Below are 25,278 nucleotides of genomic sequence, written 5' to 3'. Positions count from 1 at the left end.
CCCAATATCAGCTCCTCAAGTCCTACTTTGCTAAATTGAAGTGGGAGAATTTGTTCAATCTCCCAAATCTTTGCTATGAGAACCTTGTCCACGAGTTTTATGCAAATGTAGAGGACAAGCAAATGTATCATTATGACGCCGAGGAAATTGTAAGTACAACTCAAGGAACTTATGTATGCATCCATAGAACTGGTCTACTTAATTGGCTCAAGGTTTCTAATAAAGGTTTCGCAGTTCATGCAACGAAGGCAGTCAAACCTAATGATTTTGTATCATGTAAAATTGAGGAAGCTGTCAACTATTTGAAGGCCACATATAGATCCATACGAGAAACTGGCAGACATTTCATCATGACCTATTCTGTTAAGGACCATCATCAGTTGCTCATGTGCTTATTTTCCTCTAACATCATTCCACTGGCTAGTGGTACAAATGAGGCTTGCATCAGTGATGTTTACTTTCTTGACAAAACAGAAACTGGGTTAGGTGACCTCGAAGGGATTCCATTGGAAAGTATTATCACTAATCATATGTGGGCAATTGTTCGTAGAAACGATCCCAAGCATGCTTTTCCATATGCTAGATTATTAACTCTGACTTTTCCACATGCAGAAATTGGCTTTTTGAATCTTCAGCCCAATTTCTCAAGGGGAAGGATATTTTAAGCATGATCACTTGTAAGAAGCTCTTGGGGTTGACAAATGTTGGGAGAGCATTAGTCCAAGACAAAGGGCTAAGTGGAATCCAACAAGATAAAGAAGAGAAATTTATACGCCAAGATGGAGAACAAGGAACTGGGACTTCTACTTATCAACTAGTGTCAGCAGGTCCAACTTCTTCCTGTCCTCCACAACCATCCCAAGATAATTGGTCACAATTCAAGAAGTCGATGGACAAATTGCTTTGCATTGAAGCCAAGGTGAAGAAAAATCATAGGGAAAATTGAAGAAACGTGGAGCATCTCAAGCGGATTGAAGCTCACTTAGGTATCCAGGATGCCCTTGACTCCTCCCGAAGGTGGCATTGAAATGACACCTTATAATTGACCTTATTTGATTTCCCATATTTACTAACATTTTCATTTGTTTTTCTTAATGTTCATAGACTTTTTAATTGTAGTTTTTGTTAACTTCTGTTTTTTATTTTTGACATGATGAACTCATCCACATATCCTTGAACTACTTGCTAGTGTTTGTTGATTTTGGGTTGGCACGATATCACATGGATCGGATTTGGATTGCACAAGTTTGCTAGGGGAATAATGTTCCTTACTCTATCTCTTTTTTCCTTTTCTTATATTGAGAACAATGTGATATTTAAGTGTGAGGTAGGGGAATAGTTGGACTTGCATTTTTGTGCCTTGTAATGATTTTTGTTGATTTGAATGCATTTGGAATATTGGAATTGAGTTTGGAAACTTTGCTTTGTGAAAATTTTTGTGAACAATTGGGATGCTAGCAAGGAGATTTGTCTAATTATAAGGGGAAACTCTATTAGCATTTTTTCAAATTCTCTTCCAAAACTTCACTATGGCCCAAAAATTATTGAAATTTTTGCTATTTTGTTTTAAAAGGGCCAATTTGCTCCAATCTCAAGCGTTGTGATTCTTTCATTTGTTGAAACATTATATGTGTTTTGGAAAATTCATTCCTCATTTGACTTGAAAATAGTGATTATGCAATCAGAATTTTTGCATTTTAAAAAATATATCTTGTAAAGTGAAAAAAATTATGCTTATATTTTCTTCTCTTTACTTTATTTTACAAGTGATTGACATAGTCAATAATAGTTATACTCTTCCTATGATTAATTTTATTGCTTTGAGAAGGATAATTATTTTTATTATAAAAATGAAAGAAAAAGAAAAGACGATAAAAGAGAAAAGGAAACAGAAAGAATAAGAGTTTTTGTTCTACTTCAATGATTCTTGTGCTTAATAACCAGAAGTTTTCATCTAAATTTGTTGATTTTACATAAAAAGATACTTGAATTAACAGTATGTTAAGCAACTAGAATAAGTTAAATGTTGAGTAATCAGTGGTATTCATCTAAAAATGTCGATCTTTGTGTTAAAAGGTGCTTTCACAATTTGAGTAAGATAATAGCAAAATATGAATAAATCTCTCTTGAAATTTGAATTTAAGAAAAACATGATTGTAGGAGAACGATATCAATGAATAACTACGTGATTTTTTTGCTTGTGGAATTAGGTCAGGGTAAGAGATTAAGTTGAACTTGTTGAAATCAGGGTATAATTATCTCTCCTTTACTTGATATTATAAGTGCTCAATGTAAATTGAATGGTTGTATAATAATTATTTGCCTAGTTATGAGGAATTAAATTTTAAAAAATGCATATAGTGTTTCTACCTTTTAGTTTGGTGAGTATGTGTTCCTTTCTTGAGGACAAATAATGATTCAAGTATGGGGAAGTATTTTATTAATACTTAAATGATATTATCTATCATTTTTAGTCACTTTTGGGAAGATGCAAGAAGAAAAAAGGTCATTTTTTGGCTAGAATTGGTTCTAAATGAATATTAGTGTTTTGATTGTGATTTTGTCCCATTTACTCGCATACTTTTGATTTTTTTGTAATATTTGAAGAACAAGCTTGACCTTAATTGGACTTGAAATAAGATTGAGATAAGCTGGTTATGGTCCAAAAGTTCGTACAATTGGAGAGCTTGAAAGGAGGTTAGAGCCAAGGGTGAATTGAGCGAGTTGGAGAAATTTGTTGAACATGAAATGGACCAGGACAGTGCAGGGAAGGATTCCTAACCAGATTCCTGGCCAGATATGAGGCAGAAGCTAGAGTTTCAAATAGCAAAATTTCATAAAGCAAGGGAATTAAATCCAAGTCTAGATATATGGCCTGATATTGGGTCGAATTTAATCTGGCCATGAACAGTGGAGAATCTATAGCTAGATTCTAATCAAACATTTCAGCTGCAACTTGCTCAACTTGCTTCAGCTCCATTATTTCATAACTTTTGAGGGATGAATCCCAAACATTTTAACTGTAAAGTGGAGACTCTATAACCACCTTTAGGACCACTTCTTCTCTATATGAACACCATTGCAAGAATCAAAAAAGAGATTGGAGGGTGAAGATACTTCTTCATTTCAAGATGTAGTCTTCATATTTTCTAAGTTTTACATTAGTATAGGATAGTTTAGGTTTGTTAGCTCATCCTTTCTTGTATATTAATTAGATAAAGATGAAGTTGGAAGATGACGAAGGCAAGGAGAGAGCACATGTGATAAGAGTTACTCTTCCATCCCAATTCTTTATCTTTTATAATTGATTCTAAGTTTAGTTAACATACAATTTTGGATTTTATCTTCAATATGTGTCTCCAAAATTTCATATTTAGAGTTATGGATGGACTTACTATATTTTGTTTATGATATTTATTTGATCATTTGATGATATTATTTTGAGTGAGTTGTTTAGTAAGTTTGCTTTTATAAACATTTTGATGGTATTATTTTAAGTAAGTTTGCTTTTATTTAGTAAGTTATTTAGTAAATTTTTATAAGATTAACAACGCATTTTCTCAAATTTTTGTGGAGGCAATTGCCACCAGTTTTTTATTTTTTAGCAAACCCTATACAAGGGGTGGGGATGCCAACCCCTTATTTTATTTCTAGAAAATCAAATTATAAAGGGGAAAAACCCCCAAAGAGCTAACAAAAATAAAAATAAATTAGGAGTACTAATTCCTTGCAACTTGCAAACACACAAATGAAAATTCTGTACAATCCAACTGTATTGCAGCTTTGACCACCCCAGGTCATTGGTGAATCGAGGTACCAAAGAAATTTCCCTGGAACTACAGACTCGCTAACTTATCTAAAGAGCTATTTGTTTCTCTAAAAATGTGAATGACTGAAGAATATAAGTCTCGAAGTTAAGCTCGAATCCTTCTCAAGGTGTTACGTAATGGCCACCATCCTCGAATTAATCAAACAAACCAAACTCTTAGAATTCACCTCTACAAGCAGACATTGAACCTGAGCATTTCTACACAATTGAAGACCATGCAGCAATGACATACTCTCGGCAATTAGAACATCAACTTCTCCAAATTCCTTATAGAATGGAAAAATTAAACGGCCATCCTCCCAAAACTTGCCCATTAGTGACACTACCATCAGCATTTAACTTGACATACTTATACGGAGGTCTCTTCCAAGAGACCATGATCCATCTTCTTGCCCAAGGATAATCGAAATTGTGACGACCCCACCTCCCCCCTAGGGCGTATCCAAGGGTTTGGCAGACCGCATACCCAACTCTCGCCAGGACTCACTCATGCACCACAAAATTTACAAAACAATAACCTCAACAATAAGAGCAATAGCAATTCTAACCTTAGATGCATACAATCAGGGACATCAAATGCCCAAACCATCCCTAAATATAGCCAGGGCTCCAAACATACAAAGTAAAATCAACCGAATCCGATATGAAGCTAAGAAGTGCTCACGCAAGCAACTAATAAAATTTAGATAAAGATTCCGTCTTCTCCAACTCCCACTCTCACGTTCTCGCCCCCTGTAAGGAAAACAACCTAATGGAATGATTTTTCGCCCAATGAGATTCCAAGAAAACATGCAAGTAAACTAGCAGGCATGATACAATTCACAGGATATCAAGAAACAGGTCATATTCAGATAAATCATGACATAATGTACAGTAAAACAAGTAAACCAGATAGATCATACAAATATGTACAATAAAGAATACATTCATATCAAATGATATAGTCTACTCTCAGGAGCAGGCTCTACAGTAGCATATCCAGGGTCCGTTGACATTCCGTCAATCAATTATAATGTTCGTAAAACACTACTTGTCCCCAGTCCCATTCTAAAATCATCCTCCTATACCGGGCCCGCACGTCAAATAAGTACTCAGGGTTCGTCAATCTCCTCGAACAAACACTTGCCGGCTCGATTCGACCAACTAGCCATGGAACTGGGTTTAAAGGCCCAAGTGTTCAAGTATTCATGATTTGGGTTTAAAACCCCAAGTGTTCAAGTATTCACAAGTGAAGTCATTGGCTATCACCCAATCCTCAAGCATGTCACGATTGGAGACGTTAGCTGTCACAAAATGCTCCGATATTTAAGCATGCCATGAGCTCAAGTCATGAGTTCAAGTCACTGGTAAACAGGTTAGGAAATTCTTTCTTTAACCAAGGCTATACAACTTACCCAACTGCTCTAAAGCTGGTCTCAAGTAATAGTTCCAATGAAGGGTCTAGTTCAGCCGTTACCAGCTGACATTCACGCATAAGCATGAGTAACTCAAGGCTATCTAACTTACCTGACGTCTCAGATAAGGGTGCCAGCGAAGAGGCCAGTTCAGCCGCAACAGGAAGATATACAGCCAGCCTACATTCATGTACATGTACATTCAAATCCGCATGCAAATCATGTAATTCAAGTTCACGAAAGTCGAGTGCGAATAAATACACACTAGCCTAGCCAAGATCAAGTCAAGTAAATTTAGCATGTTAAGTATCTCAAGCATTTCAATTATTTCAAGGTCAATTATTTCAAGTCAAGCCTCAAGTCATATGTATATCAAGTTACTTGTACATGTATATTCGTTCACTTATAAACAAGATGGCCAGAGCCCAGTTAAGTTAGATCAAGTACGATAAAGTACACATTCACCTATGAAATAACAATTCAGAATCCCTAGCAATTTCTAGCAATAAGTCACATTTGATCAAGTAACATGGAACATACAGTTGGAACACTCACCACTGATTCTCAATCTTTCCATTTCAAACCTTGGTTCGTCCTCTCAAGTCCTATGGTCATATAAGCTATCAAGAGTTTATCCACTTAAAGCCAAGATAAAAAAGAAAATAGAAGCTTCAAAGCTTTACTTAAGAAACACAGCAATTTGCAGGTTCAACCCTAATATAGCTTCCAAACGTTCCATGGTTTCTTGTTCAAATTATGGTCAAATCAAGGCGAAAAACCACATGTATGATAGATTAATGCTTAAAGTATAATATGGGGCAAAAAAAATGTCACTTATAGTCAAGAATTTTGAGGAAAACTAGTCAAGACTTGTAATGTTCAAAGCTGGAAATTTCTGACTCTCAAACAGTTTGGGAAAAACTCATTTCCTTTCACTTAAACATCTTTCTTTTGGCTCAAAATCAACACATGTGTAAAGAGAAAAGTCTTGGCAAGTTTCTAGAACAAAAGTAGATCAAAATCAGCATACAAATTCCTGCACTCAAGCTAAAAGTTTGTCCCAAGTTCGAGCCAAAATTCCAGCAAAATTTCCAGCATGACCTTGTCAACTTCCACCTTATTCTTATGGCAAAAACACACTAGAACATGACTAGCATATCATGTATCATATGGTATATATGCTTGGCAAGAAAGACCATCAAAATCACACAAAGATCAACTTGAAACTAGGCTATGTCCTTACCAAAGCTGAAAATTGCAACATAAGCTTGAAAACTATGAAATCTTCCATAAAAGTCATGCCTTTTTTACCCTAAAGCAACATACATCAAGTAAACTCAAAACCTAGTAGAAAAATCTAGTAGTTCATCAAGTAAACTTAGGAAATCATTATTTATCAAGAAAACTTAGTAGTTCCTCAAGTAAAACTAGTAGATCATCATTTTTTTTTGGTCAGAATAGTAGATCATCATATAAACATCAAGAAAGTTAGGTTTTCTAGCAAAGTTTACCTCTTGACCTCCAACCCCAAAGATGACAAGCAAATCATTAGGGATGCAAGATTTTCTTCTTTCAAAACTTCACCAAAAGCTTTCCTCCAAGCTTACCTCAAAATTGATCGAAGTAGATTAGGATTTTTCCTTGGATTCTTCATGATTCAAGCAAGAGATCAAGGCTGGATTTTTTTGTGTTTTCTCTCCCTTTCCTCTCTCCAAAGGGTTGGCCAAAGCAAGCAAAAAGATGGAGGAATAGTTAGGCAAGAAAGCTACAATTGGATATAATCAACTCTAGTCTTGATCAAACTTGGTAGACTAGTGGACAAATGGCAAGGAAAGATGTATTGTCTATCTTTTTGTGTCTCTGTTTGGCTCTAATCACTAACATATCTAATGCCCCTCTAATTAACTCTTAACACCTCTTATCACATAATTCCTTTTGCACAATCTCATACACTTCACTAGTTAGTCACACTAGTATCATACACTATGAAACTTAACATGCACCAAGTTAAATAAGGTAATAGGTTAAAATCCATGATTGAACCAGTAAATCAACCAAGAATTCAAGACAAGTAAGGTCAAATATGAGTTATAAAACAAGTAAAATTTTGGGGTCTCACAGAAATCCCCCTTAAAAGTGCGATACAATAAAAACCTTTGCCTTCACCAATTGCTCAACAAATCTTTCCATCAACCAAATTACATTTTATGCCTCAAAAGGAGCCCATTCAAACCTTGCTTTATTTCGTGCTTTCCACAAAAAACCATAGGATCAGACAAAGAATTATGGCCCTGATATGGTTTGCCGAGACAAGTGGAGTAGAACAATACCAAGATAAACACATTGCAGAGAGTGACTTAGGATCTGGTTGAAGAATGCCGAATCTTCTCCAAAAATGTCTCCAGATTTGAACCGCTATTACACCAGTGAGGAATAGATGAATTAAGGATTCTTCATGCATCAAACAACAAGAACAGTGAGAAACCAAAATGATTCCCCGCCTTTTTAGATTTAAATCCAATGGGACCAGGTTTTCCAATACTTTCCAGGCAAAGAATGATATCTTTAACGGCAATATATCATTCCATATAACCTGTCAACCAAGGACAAATTCCTTTTTTGCCGAAGAGATTCCCAAACCGATTTAATGGAAAAATCTCCTGTTGAGGAGTCTAACCAAACCATAGTATCGTCTTGGTCCGGAAACAATTGGATCTCCTGAACTTGACAAACCAAATGCATTAGTAACCGGAACTTCAACACTTCAGTACTCTAGCTAGCGTCCCCATAAAATTCAGCCACTAACATATGATGAGGATCACCAATAGATGCCATATCTACAAGGGACACATCCAATAACCACCGATCATACAAAAAATCAATGAAACCCTAGCCCAAACACCACCTGATCTTGGATTCAACTAATTCCTGAATATACTTAAGTCACTTCCACGATAGAAGGGGCCTATAAACTTGCACTTTTAACGGATTATATATTTCAAGTGCATAAATTCTGCCCATATTGAGTCATTCTTGCGCAAACGCCACCACAATTTACAAGCAAAAGCCATTTTCATATCCCCAAATGATCGAAATCCCAATCCATCCTCCACTGTTGGAAAACAAGCTTTATCCCAAACAATCCAATGTATTCCTTTAACATGGGCAGATTTATCCCACATGAATGAATTACATATCATTCCCAACCTTTGAAGAACTGCTTTCGGTGACTGAAGAACCTGTAATGCGTACATCGGAATAGACGACACTAATTGCCACCACTTAATTACATGTTACTCCACCAGTGCTAGTAATCTTGTGCATGGATGTATCTTTGTCACTATGAACATAAAATCAAATAAATACTCCAAATTCAAAACCATATGAAATTGACATCCAAATATTTATGAGACGTCTTGATATGGCACAATACTAAATTGAGTTTTGTGTGACTAACTTAAATCTTGGTTTGATTTGTTGACTTATTGGCTCAATAGCCACAATTGTCAATTGTGCAAAGTTACAATTGTTGATAATTACAATTGTCAATTGTGCAAAGGTACAATTGTTGACAATTGTGCACAAACTCTACATCCCACATCGGTTATTTTAGAAGTTGAAGGATTGCTTAACAGTTATAAAAGAACTCTCAAGCTTCCTAATAGAAATACACCAAGCAAGAGCATCATAACTTGCTTTCTTCTCTCTCTTTGTAATATTTCTTCTAGTGAAATATTAAGTTGTCGTTAGTGTCCGAGGACGTAGGCAAATTAGCTGAATCTCGTTAAATTCTGGTGTTCTATTTTATTATCTATTTAGTAGCTATATTTGTAGGTATATTTGTAGTGAGTTATTATGCAATTAATTGCATATATAGGTGATTCTGTCTAGAAAATTGGTACTTAAGCAGACCAGTGTGCCTCACCAAATATTTCCTGAAAATTATCATTTTGTAATTTTAGATACAATAATTTACTCGTTATACCTTAATTTGGTAGAGCTTCCGCAACAATTGGTATCAGAGCTCAAGGTTTCTTAGTATGCTCTGTGATTGCATCATAGTCTGATCTTTCACATCAGAAAAGATTTCTTGGGCTATTGTTATTCTACATTTAGGAGCTACTAAATATAATTTGTAAAGATGGCTGAAAATAGATTTTCATCTACAATGCAAGCATCGATAAACTCATCGTTGTTTATTATGGCGAGAAATGCTATGATGAATGCAAAATTAAATGTGGAGACATTTGATGGTACCGGTCATTTTAGTATGTGGCAAAGTGAGATTCTAGACGCGCTATTTAATCAAGATCTAGACATTGCCATTGAAGAAGAGAAACCAGAAGAAATAGAAGAGAAGGAATGGAGGACCCTAAATCGTTTAGCGTATGGTACAATTCGATCGTGTCTTTCAAGGGAACAGAAATATGTGTTCTCAAAAGAAACTTCTGCAAATAAATTGTGAACTGGATTGGATGAGAAGTTTTTGAAGAAAAATTGTCAAAACAGACTCAATATGAAGAAGCATTTGTTTCGCTTCACTTATGTTCTCGGCACAATTCTAAGTGATCACATCACTAATTTCAATCAGTTAATCACTGATCTGATGAATTTAAATGTGACATTTGAAGATGAAGATTTGGCTCTCATGTTATTGGGATCTCTTCCTGAGGAGTTTGAGTAGCTTGAAACAACTCTACTCCATGGGAAAGCTGAGGTGTCACTCAGTGAAACTAGCTCTGCCTTATACAGCTACGAGTTCAGAAGAAAAGACAAGCAAAGTAGCAGAGATGGAGTAGCAGAAGTTCTGGTAACTAGAGGACGCTCACAAAACCAGAGAAACGGAACAAGAGGTAGATCCAAGTCAAGAGCTAGACTAAACAAAGATGAGTGTGCTTTTTGCAGAGAGAATGGACACTGGAAAGCTGAAGAGTAGACCTGACAAGGAAAAAATTGTTGCGGATTCAAATGTAGCTGAGTGCATTGATCAAGACTCAGACTTTTCATTAGCTGTCATGCCTACTGGTCATTCTAGTACATGATTATTGGACTCAGGTTGTAGTCATCATATGACGTCCAATAGGGAATGGTTCTTTGATTTCAAGAAACAAGAAGGTGGAGTCGTCTACATGGCAGATGAGACCACATTAGCAACAAATGGGGTTGGTTCAATTCGGCTGAGGAATCGGGATGGATCAATTAGGATTCTAACTGATGTCCGATATGTGCCAGAATTGAAAAAGAACCTCATTTCTGTGGGAGTACTAGAATCAATGGGCTACAAGGTGTCGGCATATAATGGGGTGATAAAAATCATTTCAGGTGCATTGGTGCTGGTGAAAGGAATCCGAAAAAATAATAACTTATATTACTATCAAGATAATGCAGTTGTTGGAGTAGCGGCAGTGGCTTCTAGTGATGATCGAGAATTGAAAGTAACCAGATTGTGGCATATGTGCTTAGGGCATGCTGAAGAAAAATCCTTGAATCTTTTGATGAATTAAGGACTATTGAAAGGAGCCAGTGTTTGCAAGTTAGATTTTTGCAAGCATTGTGTGAAAGGGAAGCAGACAAGGGTAAAATTTGGCACTGCAATTCACGATACCAAGGGTATTTTGGATTATGCGCACTCTGATGTGTGGGGACCTTCTAAAACAACTTCTCTGGGAGACAAAAATTATTTTGTTACCTTTATCGATGACTTCTCTCGAAGAGTATGGGTGTATACTATGAAGGCGAAAAGTGAAATATTGAAAATTTTTATCAAGTGAAAAAACATGGTGGAAACTCAAACAGAAAGAAAGATCAAACGCTTTCGAACAGACAACGGAAGTGAATACAGTAGTGATCCATTCATGAAGGTCTGTGAGAATGAAGGCATTGTTCGGCACTTCACAATCAGGGATACATCACAACAGAATGGGATGGCAGAGCGTATGAACCGGACATTGGTGGAGAAAGTTTGGTGTATGTTGTCCAATGCTGGGTTGGGCAGACAATTTTGGGCTGAAACTTTAGCATATGCAAATCACCTCGTCAACCGCTTTCCATCAACTGCTATTGGTGAAAAAACACCATTAGAGAAATGGTCAGGAAAACTTGCTACAACTTATGATTCCTTACATGTGTTTGGTTCTAGCGCATATTATCATGTTAAAGAATCAAAGTTGGATCCAAGGACGAAGAAAGCGCTCTTTATGGGGATCACGACAGGCATTAGAGGTTATCACCTTTGGTATTCCGAGACAAAGAAGATAGTTTTCAGCAGGGATGTCACCTTTGATGAATCTACCATGTTAACAAAAGTAGATGTACAGCAGAATGATGGCACTCCACAACAGGTGGAGAGCACTCTGAAGCAGGTGGAGTTTGAAAGAAGCATTATCAGACCAACGATGGATATAGGAGCAGATGAAAGGACTCCTATGATAGAAGAAGAATCAACTGAAGAAAATGTTCCAGTTGGAGAGTTTTCACAGCAACTTGAATCAATTGCATTGAATAAGCCAAAGAGGAATATTAAAGTACCTGCTCGGTATGTTAATATGGTGGCTAATGCATCTCCAATTGTAATAGATGAAGTTCCTACCACTTATCTTGAAGCTGTCCAAAGTTCAGAGAAAGGAAAATGGAGGACAGCCATGGAAGAAGAAATGTAGTCCCTTTATAAGAATCAGACTTGGCAACTTGTCAATCTGTCAAAGGGAAAGAAGGCAATTGGGTGCAAGTTGGTATATACAAAGAAGAAAGGATTTCCTAATAAGTCTGGTGTTCGCTACAAAGTAAAATTGGTGGCTAAAGGCTACGCTCAGAAGGAGGAAATTGATTACAACGAAGTGTTTTCTCCAGTCGTGAAACATTCTTCCATCAGAATTTTATTGGCTTTGGTAGCACAATTGGATCTGGAACTTGTCCAACTAGATGTAAAAACTGCATTTTTACATGGTGACTTGGAAGAGGAAATCTACATGACTCAACCAGAAGGATTCAAAGTTACTGGTAAAGAAAAGATGGTGTGCAAACTTAACAAATCGTTGTATGGATTGAAATAGCCTCCAAGGCAGTGGTACAAGCGATTTGACAAGTTTATGATGGGGCAGAGGTACACAAGAAGCAAATATGATGACTGTGTATATTTGCGCAAGCTACGAGATGGATCCTACATATATCTTCTTCTTTATGTTGATGATATGTTGATAGCTTCCAAGGATCAATGTGAGATTGAAAAATTAAAATCTCATTTGAGTCGAGAGTTTGAAATGAAGAATTTCGGCGAAACCAAGAAAATTCTCGGCATGGAGATAAGCAGAGATAGAAGATTTGAAAGGCTTTATTTGAATCAGAAAGAGTATCTTAGTAAAGTATTAAAGAGGTTTGGCATGAATGAAATGACCAAACCTATTAGTACTCCACTTGCTCCTCATTTCAAGCTCAGTGCATCTTTATCTCCAAAGAATGATAAAACGAGAATATATGGCAAAGGTACCATATGCAAATGCGGTAGGTAGCTTGATGTATGCTATAGTATGTACAAGGCCCGACATTTCACAGACAGTTGGAGTTGTGAGCAGGTACATGCATGATTCTGGTAAGGAGCATTGGCAGGCTGTGAAATGGCTTTTACGGTACATTTTGAACACCATAGATGTTGGATTAGTATTTGAGCGAGATGAAAAGATTGGTCAAAGCGCAGTTGGATATTGTGATTCTGACTACGCAGGAGATCAAGATACACGTCGATTAACGACTGGGTATGTATTTACACTTGTTAAGGCACCAGTCAGTTGGAGGTCTACCTTGCAGTCAACAGTTGTTTTGTCTACTACAGAGGCGGAGTATATGGCAGTTACGGAGGCTGTTAAGGAAGCAATTTGGTTTCATGTGTTGCTTGATGAATTGGAAATCAGACAAAAGTCTATCAAAGTTCATTGTGATAGTCAGAGTGCTATTCATTTAGCAAAGAACCAAGTTTATCATGCAAGAACAAAACATATCGACGTACGGTATCATTTTGTGAGGAAGATTTTGGAAGATAATACGATACTATTTCAAAAGATTCAGACCAAAGAGAATCCTGCTGATATGCTTACGAAGGTTATGACAACTATCAAATTCCAACATTATTTGAATCTGATAAATGTTGTGCACAACTTGAAGATTGGCGCTTGACAGCGCATTTGAAGACACCACCCAATGTTGAGAGAAGAGTGAAGCATTGAAGATGTAGAGATTTCGCCAAGGTGAAGAATTGTTGACTTATTGGCTCAATAGCCACAATTGTCAATTGTGCAAAGTTACAATTGTTGACAATTACAATTGTCAATTGTGTTGACAATTACAATTGTCAATTGTTGACAATTGTGCAAAGCTACAATTGTTGACAATTGTGCACAAACTCTACATCTCACATCGGTTATTTTAGAAGTTGAAGGATTGTTTGACAATTATAAAAGAACTCTCAAGCTTCCTAATAGAAATACACCAAGCAAGAGTATCATAACTTGCTTCATTCTCTCTCTTTGTAATATTTCTTCTAATGAAATATTAAGTTGTCGTTAGTGTCCGAGAACGTAGGCAAATTAGTCGAACCTCATTAAATTCTGGTGTTCTATTTTATTGTCTATTTAGTAGCTATATTTATAGGTATATTTGTAGTGAGTTATTGTGCAATTAATTGCATATATAGGTAATTCTGTCTAGAAAATTGGTACTTAAGCAGGCCAGTGTATCTCACCAAATATTTCTTGGGAATTACCATTTTGCAATTTTAGATACAATAATTTACTCATTATACTTTAATTTGGTAGAGCTTCCGCAACATGATTTTCATTTATTCTGGTTTTCTTTGTGATGATTCAAATTTTGGGAAAGGATGAGGATTAAAAACTGATAAATAGAGATCTCTTGATATGTTAATCTATTCTATTTACTGACCTGAATTGGTGTTTAAAAGGAATATTTTTGGATTGATTTTTTTTCTTTTACTTGAGAAAGTTTCGAAAGAAACAAAAAGGGCTTCTAACTTTACTGATGTTGTCCTAAACAGGCCAATCTAGAGGGAGGATAAATAGTTTGATATGTGATATTTGACTACATCTAAGACTTAATCTGACTTGGAAAAACTTCATCAAATTAGAATAGGACAAAACAGTTGCAAACTCCAAATATATTCCAAATTATATAATGCTTGGAATAAAGTAAAAAATTTAATCAAATATCAAAGTAAGCGCAACATAGATAATATCAAAACTTGGTGTAAATATTCAAGTTAACTCTTAACACGAAAAATAAAGTGCAGCAAAAATAAAAGAGAGTAAACAGTTGACAATAATAAACAAAACTAATTAGTATTTGATTTTGTTATTTAGGTGTAATGATAGTTTTAGATTAAAGTGATAAGTGGCATAAGAATTGGTTTCATAGTTAATTTCATTGTTGAATTTGTACAGGTATGCAAAAGTTGAGTTCATTGTGATAGTTGATTAGATAGCAGTATTTATAGGCTTTGTGGTCGGTTGGTCTACGTGTACAAAACACTTAAGAGTGATTGATCTATTAAAGTTTAGTTATATTTGGACACATATTTTGCCTTCCGCATTCTGTCGTTTATGATAAACAAAAGCCTTATAGCCTGTTATATTCATTCGTTATCAACTATATTCTGACTACTTGTTTCTTGATTTGCAAAAATATATTATCTTCTGCTGTATATTTTTTTATGCTAACAAGCCATATCCCAACTATGGATTCAAGAATTTGATTCGAGAGTGTCTAGGATGCCTATGCCATAGTGATAGTTATAGAGTTTGTGGTAGAGTACTCAAAAATCGGAAAATGGAACCACTATGGAGTTAGTTTTGAGATACTCGTTTATTGGTTGACAAATAAAAAAAAAATTGCCCCTAACTGAACAAAGATTTGAAAACAGGGACTATGCTGAAATTATTTCTATCATTGTAGGTAGTGATATTTAATACAGAAGTGTCTTAAAAAGTATTGTTAGGGTGAATTCAATAATGGTTTTCAAACGAAATTCTGAAGAATAAGAAAAAATTACTTTTTCAAGAATATGCATATCTATGGGTGGAGAATTTTATAAAAGATTTTTTCTCACTTCTAAGTCATCCATCTTTTTTTGGTTGATGTTTTTTATATTTTAAAGGAATTTCCATATGAATCTAATCACAAGTCAAAAACTGGCTTGGAATGGGAAGTTAATTCTAAAGAGGTTTTGTTTATTGGCAATGGAGAAATTTCTAAAGATTTTAATGAGCATGAAAACTTTGATTTGCACCAATTATTTGGGGTGATTGATGACAAAAAATTTTGTTACTGAAGGCATTGATTTGGATGATGACAAAAAAAAAATTTCTTTAAATTGTGGAGTGGATAAATCTATTAGAATTTATATGGTGGAAATTATTTTTGGCAAAAGGAAAGGTATGATTTCTTGGGTTTTGAGAATTGTGTGGTTGGTGGTTATCATGGATATGGTGATTATAATGGTGAATGAGTCAGCACAAATGAATTTTCTTGTTAATAGTGAACTGGCTGCCAAATTGTATGCAAACTACAAGCCTATTCCATTAATACAAGTGAAGACAAAAATTTTGAATTACAAATTGGAGTTGCGCGAAGTCGACGCTATAATAGAGTTTGCATTGGAGATTGTTACTCATGATGGCATTACTGATGATATCCATAAGAGTTTAGTTTAAGGATTGAGTTTATTATTTAGGTATTATTATAGTTTTAGGTTTAATAGTTAAAAGTGGTATAGGAATTGGTTTCATAGTTAATTTGGTCATTGAGTTTGCATACGTACATGAAAGCAATGTCCATTATGGTAGTTGATTAGATTGATTGTATTTTAAAGGCCTTGTTATTATTACCCAAATTTAAATGTTATAACTTTTCTCTATTGTTTTTGTTATAGTATTTTAAGTGATCAAATTTTTTCTTGAAAGTCTTGAATTCTTTAGTTTCTTGATTTTCTTGTTTTCCCTTTTGAATTAGTTTTTGTCTAACTAGCAGTCATGATTTCTCTAAAGTATGGGGGCAGGAAAATTTAAACTGTAACATTATAGGTCAACCTGCTACTGTGGAAAATGACGTACATATTAGAAAAGTTTTCTTAACTCTCCTTGTTCTTTGATTACTTGGACTACAAAATCAAATCAAATTATGAGGTAAAGTAATGAAAAGATTTGTCAATAACAATATAACAATAATGTTAGCAGAAAACCACCATAAAAAGTAATCAGTAACATAAGCTGTTCCTAAAACATACATTATGGAGGGCTTTATAATCAAGATATTGAATGCCAATCCAGATATTGATTCAAAAAATTGATTAGAAAAAGGATCATTAGTTCCACAGTTGGACAACCATTATTAATCCGCATCATTATTATAAACATCAAAAATATGCAAATAATTGTAGAAACTTTGTTTATGATATCAAAATTAAATAGTTCATCATCATTCTAATCTTTGAAGTATTACTTAATTGACACACAAAATTAATTTTTATAAACAAAAGGTGAAAGAATTGTAGATAGCACTATTTCTTACCTTTTTAATTTTTACACTTCCAATGCTCCTAAATTATATGAATAATAATTTACAAGATAGGTATGAAAAGAATAGAAGGCAATGATAAAGAAATTATATGCATTAAAGAGTTAAAAAATTAAATATTCTATATAGGTTGTAAATGTTAGATAATAGTAAAGATGCAATCCTGGAATACAGACAAAGATGAGTAGAATAAGGCAAGAGTTATTATTGTTTAATTAATTGGAAACAATTATGCACCGGTAAGTGGTAATGTTTAAGCCTAGTTGGGTAAGATGCCTACCATGTAACCACAGGTCACTTAAGTGATCAAGGGTGTAAGTGGAGCACCACTGTTGATCCTCTAGAGAAAAAAAAAAAGAAAAGAAAAAAATTTTGTAATGTTTAAATCTAAAGGAGATTTACAAAAATTTTTGGGTATTAGACACTCCAAAATCAATTCATCGCGGGACGGTGAAATAAGTGTTTTGGACCCTTGAATCATAAAAGTTTCAATATTTAAAATACAAACTAATATCATTATTTAGAGAATGGTTTCCTAAAATGATCATATAATTTTTTTAAAAAATTATAATGTGATTTATTGACTAAATTTAATATTTTTGGCTTAATTAAAGTTGGTAATGAACGGTTGGTTCACTCAAAACCATTTTCGATTCAATAGTTCAATCAGTCTCTATTGAATCTACATCCTGTCTACCTTTAGGTAACAAAAACAATTCTTTCTATCCAGTCACTAAAACCTATCACAGAGTCAGCAATTAGACCATCCCAGTTCAGCAACAATTATTCACTCATCGTTTTCCCATGGAGAGTTAAAATTTTTCAATGAAATGACATTCCACCCCATATTTGCAATCCTATTAAATTCGTACAGTGGTGACCCAGCCATTGTGTATGTTGACAAAAAAATGGAGTCCTAGGATATATAGGTAAAAAGCAAGTCCCTAATTTTCAGAGTCGAAAGCTCAACATCTCTGGTGAATTCAGTGATAAAGGATAAGGCAAATGAGAACTAACATATGTTTTCTAAATGACATTCAGTAAGTTAATGCCTGCATGATGGAGTACTACATATGGTGATCCTCTGAGGGCTGTACATAAGCGAACATAGCAAGGCTTAGAGCATTATGTAATTCCAAGTAGCAACCCAACAGAACAGTAGCTACCCAACAGAACAGTAGCTAATGCGAAATATTGCAGTGATATTATGTTTCACAATCAGCATTCAAATGTTTTCTGCAGGGCTGATTTGGGAGGGGGACGGGAGGTGTTGGGAAGCAAAACCCACAGAAGGACAATTCACAATAACAGATGTCCCCTTCAGATATATTACTTGTTGGACGAAACAAGATGACAATAATCTTGAAGCAATTCTTATGGCAACAAGTGAAAAACGAATTCGTTGCAGGAAGAAAAAAGAAATAAGGAGACAAACTTTTCTTTCAAAGCAATCATGCACTTCATTATCAAATTCTCTTGGTCCATCTCACATGGCAATTTATACAGCCTCATATAGACTCATCTCTGGACAAAATAGTCAAATAGATAATTGGACACGACCTTTCTTTAGTTCAATATATGCATATGAGACACGTGATGCAAAAATTTCAAGCTCAATTTGCTTCAACACAAGCCGGAACCATATACTGCAAAAGTTATCCGCTTTATCTAACACTTTAATTAAACGTAACAACTCATACTCCTAAAATCAATTTCCGTTTCAACTTTGCCTTTAAGGGCAGCAAAAAAGAACTCTAAAATCCCATTTTCTTCATTATGCTTAACTGGAAAATGAAATCACTAGAACCCATCACAAATTAAATGATCTGCTGATCATAACAATAAAGTATCATTTTAACTTTGCCAAAATCATAAACACTGTTCAAGCAGCACAAAGCAAACATTTCTGAACTCTCTCACAATACATGAAATAATCAACATCTAATACTAATATTCATATTCATATTAAACACATCCCATAGTCTAACATAACATTCATCAACACCTCAACTCCCTAAGCACCACAAAAAAACCCCATAACCCAAAAACATCCAAACTACTAATCTCAAAACCCAATAGGCCATAAACAAGTACTATTAGGGAGTATATTTACCCACTGTTATGTTGCGGAAGCCCTACCAAAGTTAAGGTATAACGAGTAAATTATTATACCTAAAATTGCAAAATGGTAATTCCCAGGAAATATTTGGTGAGGCACACTGGCCTGCTTAAGTACCAATTTCCTAGACAGAATCACCTATATATGCACTTAATTGCACAATAACTCACTACAAATATACCTACAAATATAGCTACTAAATAGACAATAAAATAGAACACCAGAATTTAACGAGGTTCGGCTAATTTGCCTACGTCCTCGGACACTACCGACAATTTAATATTTCACTAGAAGAAATATTACAAAGAGAGAGAAGAAAGCAAGTTATTGGCTCTTGCTTGGTGTACTTGAATTGGTTTGTTTGAGAGCTATTTATAGTTCTCAAACAACCTCTCAAATGTTAAACTTAACCGATGTGGGATTTAGAAATTTAGGCCAAAGAATTCAAAGTCCTCAATTTTGGCTTGAAAAAGTCATCAATTGAGGCTTGGCTTTGAATTCAACAAATCTCCACCTTGGCATAATTTCTAATCCCACCAAAAATACAAATTTTTTTTCCCTCAAATTCGGTGGTGTCTTCAAATGCGTTGTCAAGCGCCAATCTTCAAGTCGTGCACAACATTTATCAAATTCAAACAATGTTGGAATTTGATAGTTGTCACAACCTTCGTAAGCATATCAGCAGGATTCTCCTTGGTCTGAATCTTTTGAAGTAGTATCGTACTATCTTCCAAAATCTTCCTCACAAAATGATACCGTACGTCGATATGCTTCGTCCTTGCATGATAAACTTGGTTCTTTGCTAAATGAATAGCACTCTGACTATCACAATGAACTTTGATAGACTTCTGTCCAATTTCCAATTCATCAAGCAATCCATGAAGCCAAATTGCTTCCTTAACAGCTTCCGTAACTGCCATATACTCCGCCTCTGTAGTAGACAAAGCAACTGTTGACTGTAAGGTAGACCTCCAACTGACTGGTGCCTTAGCAAGTGTAAAAACATACCCAGTCGTTGATCGACGTGTATCTTGATCTCCTGCGTAGTCGGAATCACAATATCCAACTACGCCTTGACCAATCTTCTCATCCCGCTCAAATACTAATCCAACATCTACGGTGTTCAAAATATACCGTAAAATCCATTTCACAGCTTGCCAATGCTCCTTGCCAGGATCATGCATGTACCTGCTCACAACTCCAACTGCTTGTGAAATGTCGGGCCTTGTACACACCATAGCATACATCAAGCTACCCACCGCATTTGCATACGGTACCTTTGCCATATATTCTCGTTCTGCATCATTCTTTGGAGATAACGATGCACTAAACTTGAAATGAGGAGCAAGTGGAGTACTAACAGGTTTAGTCTTTTCATTCATACCAAACCTCTTTAATACTTTACTAAGATACTCTTTCTGTGTCAAATAAAGCCTCCCCAATCTTCTATCTCTACTTATCTCCATGCCGAGAATTTTCTTGGCTTCGCCGAGATCCTTCATTTCAAACTCCCGACTCAAATGAGATTTCAATTTTTCAATCTCACCTTGATCCTTGGAAGCTATCAACATATCATCAACATAAAGAAGAAGATATATGTAGGATCCATCTCGTAGCTTGCGCAAATATACACAATCATCATATTTGCTTCTTGTGTACCTTTGCCCCATCATAAACTTGTCAAATCGCTTATACCACTGTCTTGGAGACTGCTTCAATCCATACAACGATTTGTCAAGCTTGCATACCATCTTTTCTTTACCAGCAACTTTGAATCCTTCTGGCTGAGTCATGTAGATTTCCTCTTCCAAGTCACCATGTAAAAACGCAGTTTTTACATCTAATTGGACAAGTTCCAGATCCAATTGTGCTACCAAAGCCAATAAAATTCTGATGGAGGAATGTTTCACGACTGGAGAAAACACTTCGTTGTAATCAATTCCCTCCTTCTGAGCGTAGCCTTTAGCCACCAATCTTGCTTTGTAGCGAACACCAGACTTGTCAAGAAATCCTTCCTTCTTTGCATATACCCACTTGCATCCGATTGCCTTCTTTCCCTTTGGAAGACTGGTTAGCCTCCATGTTTGATTCTTATGAAGGGAATGTACTTCTTCATCCATTGCAATCCTCCACTTTTCTTTATCCGAACTTTGAGCTGCTTCATTGAAAGTGGCAGGAATATCAACATTTATGGTTGGGGATGCATAGGCCACTATATCAGCAAAACGAGCAGGTTTTCTGATTGTCCTCTTTGGCCTACTGGTTGCAATTGATTCATGTTGCTGTGAAAGTTCTTCAACTGGAACATTTTCTTCAGTTGATTCTTCTTCTACCATAGGAGTCCTTTCATCTACTCCGATATCCACTGCTGGTCTGATAATGCTTCTTTCAAACTCCATCTGCTTAGGAGTGCTCTCCACCTGTTGGGGAGTACTATCATTCTGCTGTACATCTACCTTTGTTAACATGGTAGATTCATCAAAGGTGACATCCCTGCTGAAAACTATCTTTTTCGTTTCGGGACACCAAAGGCGATAACCTTTAATGCCTGTTGTGATCCCCATAAAGAGCGCCTTCTTCGCCCTTGGATCCAACTTTGATTCTTTAACATGATAATATGCAGTAGAACCAAACACATGTAAGGAATCATAATCTGTAGCAGGTTTTCCCGACCATTTCTCTAATGGCGTTTTGCCGCCAATAGCAGTTGATGGTAAGCGATTAACGAGGTGATTTGCATATGCTAAAGCCTCAGCCCAAAATTGTCTGCCCAACTCAGCATTGGACAACATACACCGAACTTTCTCCACCAATGTCCGGTTCATACGCTCTGCCACCCCGTTTTGCTGTGGTGTATCTCTGACTGTGAAGTGCCGAACAATGCCTTCATTTTCACAGACCTCCATGAACGGATCACTAGTGTATTCACCTCCGTTGTCTGTTCGAAGGCGTTTGATCTTTCTTTCTGTTTGAGTTTCCACCATCTTTTTCCACTTGATGAAAATTCCCAATACTTCACTTTTCGCCTTCATAGTATACACCCATACTCTTCGAGAGAAGTCATCGACAAAGGTAACAAAATAATTCTTGCCTCCCAAAGAAGTTGTTTTGGAAGGTCCCCACACATCAGAGTGCACATAATCCAAAATACCCTTGGTATCGTGAATTGCAGTGCCAAATTTTACCCTTGTCTGCTTTCCTTTGACACAATGCTCGCAAAAATCTAACTTGCAAACACTGGCTCCTTTTAATAGTCCTTGATTCATCAGAAGATTCAAAGATTTTTCTCCGGCATGCCCTAAGCGCATATGCCATAATCTGGTTACTTTCAATTCTCGATCATCACTGGAAGCCACGGCCGCTACTCCAACAACTGCATTACCTTGATAGTAATACAAGTTATTATTTTTCCGGATTCCTTTCACCAGCACCAATGCACCTGAAATGATTTTCATCACTCCATTATATGCCGACACCTTGTAGCCCATTGATTCTAGTACTCCCACAGAAATGAGGTTCTTTTTCAATTCTGGCACATATCGGACATCAGTTAGAATCTTAATTGATCCATCCTGATTCCTCAGCCGAATTGAACCAACCCCATTTGTTGCTAATGTGGTCTCATCTGCCGTGTAAACGACTCCACCTTCTTTTTCCTTGAAATCAAAGAACCATTCTCTATTGGACGTCATATGATGGCTACAACCTGAGTCCAATAGCCATGTACTAGAATGACCAGTAGGCATGACAGCTAATGAAAAATCTGAGTTTTGATCAATGCACTCAGATACATTTGAATCCGCAACAGCTTTTTCTTTGTCAGGTCTACCCTTCAGTTTTGGACAGTCCTTCTTCCAGTGCCCTTTCTCTCTGCAAAAGGCACACTCATCTTTACTTAGTCTGGCTCTTGACTTGGATCTTCTTCTCGTCCCCTTTCTCTGGTTTTGTGAGCGTCCTCTAGTTACCAGAGCTTCTGCTGCTCCATCTCTGCTATTTTGCTTGTCTTTTCTTCTGAGCTCATAGCTGTACAGGGCAGAGCTAACTTCACTGAGGGACACCTCAGCTTTCCCATGGAGTAGAGTTGTTTCAAGATGCTCAAACTCCTCAGGAAGAGATCCCAACAACATGAGAGCCAAATCTTCGTCTTCAAATGTCACATCTAAATTCATCAGATCAGTGATTAACTGATTGAAATTAGTGATGTGATCACTTAGAGTTGTGCCAGGAACATAAGTGAAGCGAAATAAACGCTTCTTCATGTTGAGCCTGTTCTGACAATTTTTCTTCAAGAACTTCTCCTCCAATCCAGTCCATAATTTATTTGCAGAGGTTTCTTTTGAGAACACATATTTTTGTTCCCTTGAAAGACACGATCGAATTGTACCACACGCTAAACGATTTAGCGTCCTCCATTCCTTCTCTTCAATCTCTTCTGGTTTCTCTTTTTCGATGGCAATGTCTAGACCTTGATTAAAGAGCGCGTCTAGAATCTCACTTTGCCACATGCCGAAATGACCGGTACCATCAAATGTCTCCACATTTAATTTTGTATTCGTCATAACATTTCTCGCCATAATAGATAATGACGAGCTTGTTGATGCTTGCATTGTAGATGAAGATCTACTTTCGGCCATCTCTACAAATTATATTTAGTAGCTCCTAAATGTAGAGTAACAATAGCCCAAGAAATCTTTTCTGATGTGGAAGATCAGACCATGCTGCAACCACAGAGCATACTAAGAAACCTCGAGCTCTGATACCAATTGTTGCGGAAGCCCTACCAAAGTTAAGGTATAACGAGTAAATTATTGTACCTAAAATTGCAAAATGGTAATTCCCAGGAAATATTTGGTGAGGCACACTGGCCTGCTTAAGTACCAATTTCCTAGACAGAATCACCTATATATGCACTTAATTGCACAATAACTCACTACAAATATACCTACAAATATAGCTACTAAATAGACAATAAAATAGAACACCAGAATTTAACGAGGTTCGGCTAATTTGCCTACGTCCTCGGACACTACCGACAATTTAATATTTCACTAGAAGAAATATTACAAAGAGAGAGAAGAAAGCAAGTTATTGGCTCTTGCTTGGTGTACTTGAATTGGTTTGTTTGAGAGCTATTTATAGTTCTCAAACAACCTCTCAAATGTTAAACTTAACCGATGTGGGATTTAGAAATTTAGGCCAAAGAATTCAAAGTCCTCAATTTTGGCTTGAAAAAGTCATCAATTGAGGCTTGGCTTTGAATTCAACATGTTAATCCTAGATTAATCCTCATATTCATCAGCATCCAAACGCCTGCCAATCTCAAAGGAAACAAAAGCATCCACACAGGCATACTGGACTTGATCAGGATTCAACCAGCGGCTATCCCACCTACCCATAGTCACCCATCTGGGCTTCTGAACTTCTCTCCCAAGCACCAATCTAGCCAGCTCTTTCATCCCAGCATTTCTCAGTTCCTTCCTATCATACTCACCAGCAGCCAACCGACGCAAGTCCACAATCCTCCCACTAACTTCCAGCCCATAATCCCCCTCCAGATTCTGAACATCGTTCTGGATCCCAACTCCGACGAAAGTGTAGTCCTCCTTGGCGAGAAAATCTCGGAGATCCTCGGGAATGAACTCGTCCTCGTTGTACTCGCGGGAACAGCGGAGGATTTGGAAGACGAGGCAACGGCGGCCCACGCAGAGCTGGAGAGTGGCGACTGGGTTCCTGTGGTACTTGCTGAAGCTGGGACGCCACTCAACGTCGAGGCCGACGATGAGGTTGTTCAGACGATGGCGGTGGATTCTCTGGGTGTGGGAGAGCCAGCGTGAGACTTGGGAAGGGTCGTGGGTGACCATTGTGTTGATGCGGTCGGAGTAGAAGTAGATGTCGTAGAAGTCGTGGCTGTCGTCAGGGATGTCGTGATCCACTATTCCGATTTCCATGGCTGATGGAGTGTGTTTTCAGTGTGTGACTGTGTGTGTGTGTGTGTGTCTGTGTGTTTCTTTGGCGGTTGGGAGCGGATGGATCAGCGGAGTGCGTTTTGAGGGAGAATTTTTTGGCCTTTTCGAAGCTGGGAAGAAAATGGAAACTCCCGATGGAAAAGTTGATAAAGCCAGAATGGGGTCAATTACCGTATGAACTGTACAAAGTACAATGTACTATTATGTATTTAGTATATACAAAGTATATTGAAACGATATAATACATATAGTTGTATACTTATATCTATATAAATTTGAGAAGGAATTTTTAGTGTAAAGGCTTCCTAGACCTCCAAACTCACCATCCTTTTTTCGTAAATTTTTTATTTATTTAAATTCACAAAATCTATTCATTCCAATCAAATGCAT

The 25,278-nt window shown here is 36.5% G+C and overlaps 1 protein-coding gene across 1 annotated transcript; it reads right to left on the bottom strand.

The window, feature by feature from the left end:
• Positions 1 to 24,201: 24,201 nt before the first annotated feature.
• On the bottom strand, positions 24,202 to 24,870 carry LOC113774046 (Werner Syndrome-like exonuclease). Its single transcript, XM_027318621.1, has one exon. The coding sequence runs from the start codon at positions 24,868 to 24,870 to the stop codon at positions 24,202 to 24,204; it is 669 nt and encodes a 222-aa protein (XP_027174422.1).
• Between the last annotated feature and the right edge of the window lie 408 nt (positions 24,871 to 25,278).

This window comes from Coffea eugenioides, chromosome 6, assembly GCF_003713205.1.
Source record: "Coffea eugenioides isolate CCC68of chromosome 6, Ceug_1.0, whole genome shotgun sequence".
In the NCBI taxonomy this organism is placed as follows: domain Eukaryota; kingdom Viridiplantae; phylum Streptophyta; class Magnoliopsida; order Gentianales; family Rubiaceae; genus Coffea; species Coffea eugenioides.
This window is presented reverse-complemented; position numbering and strand designations above follow the sequence as displayed.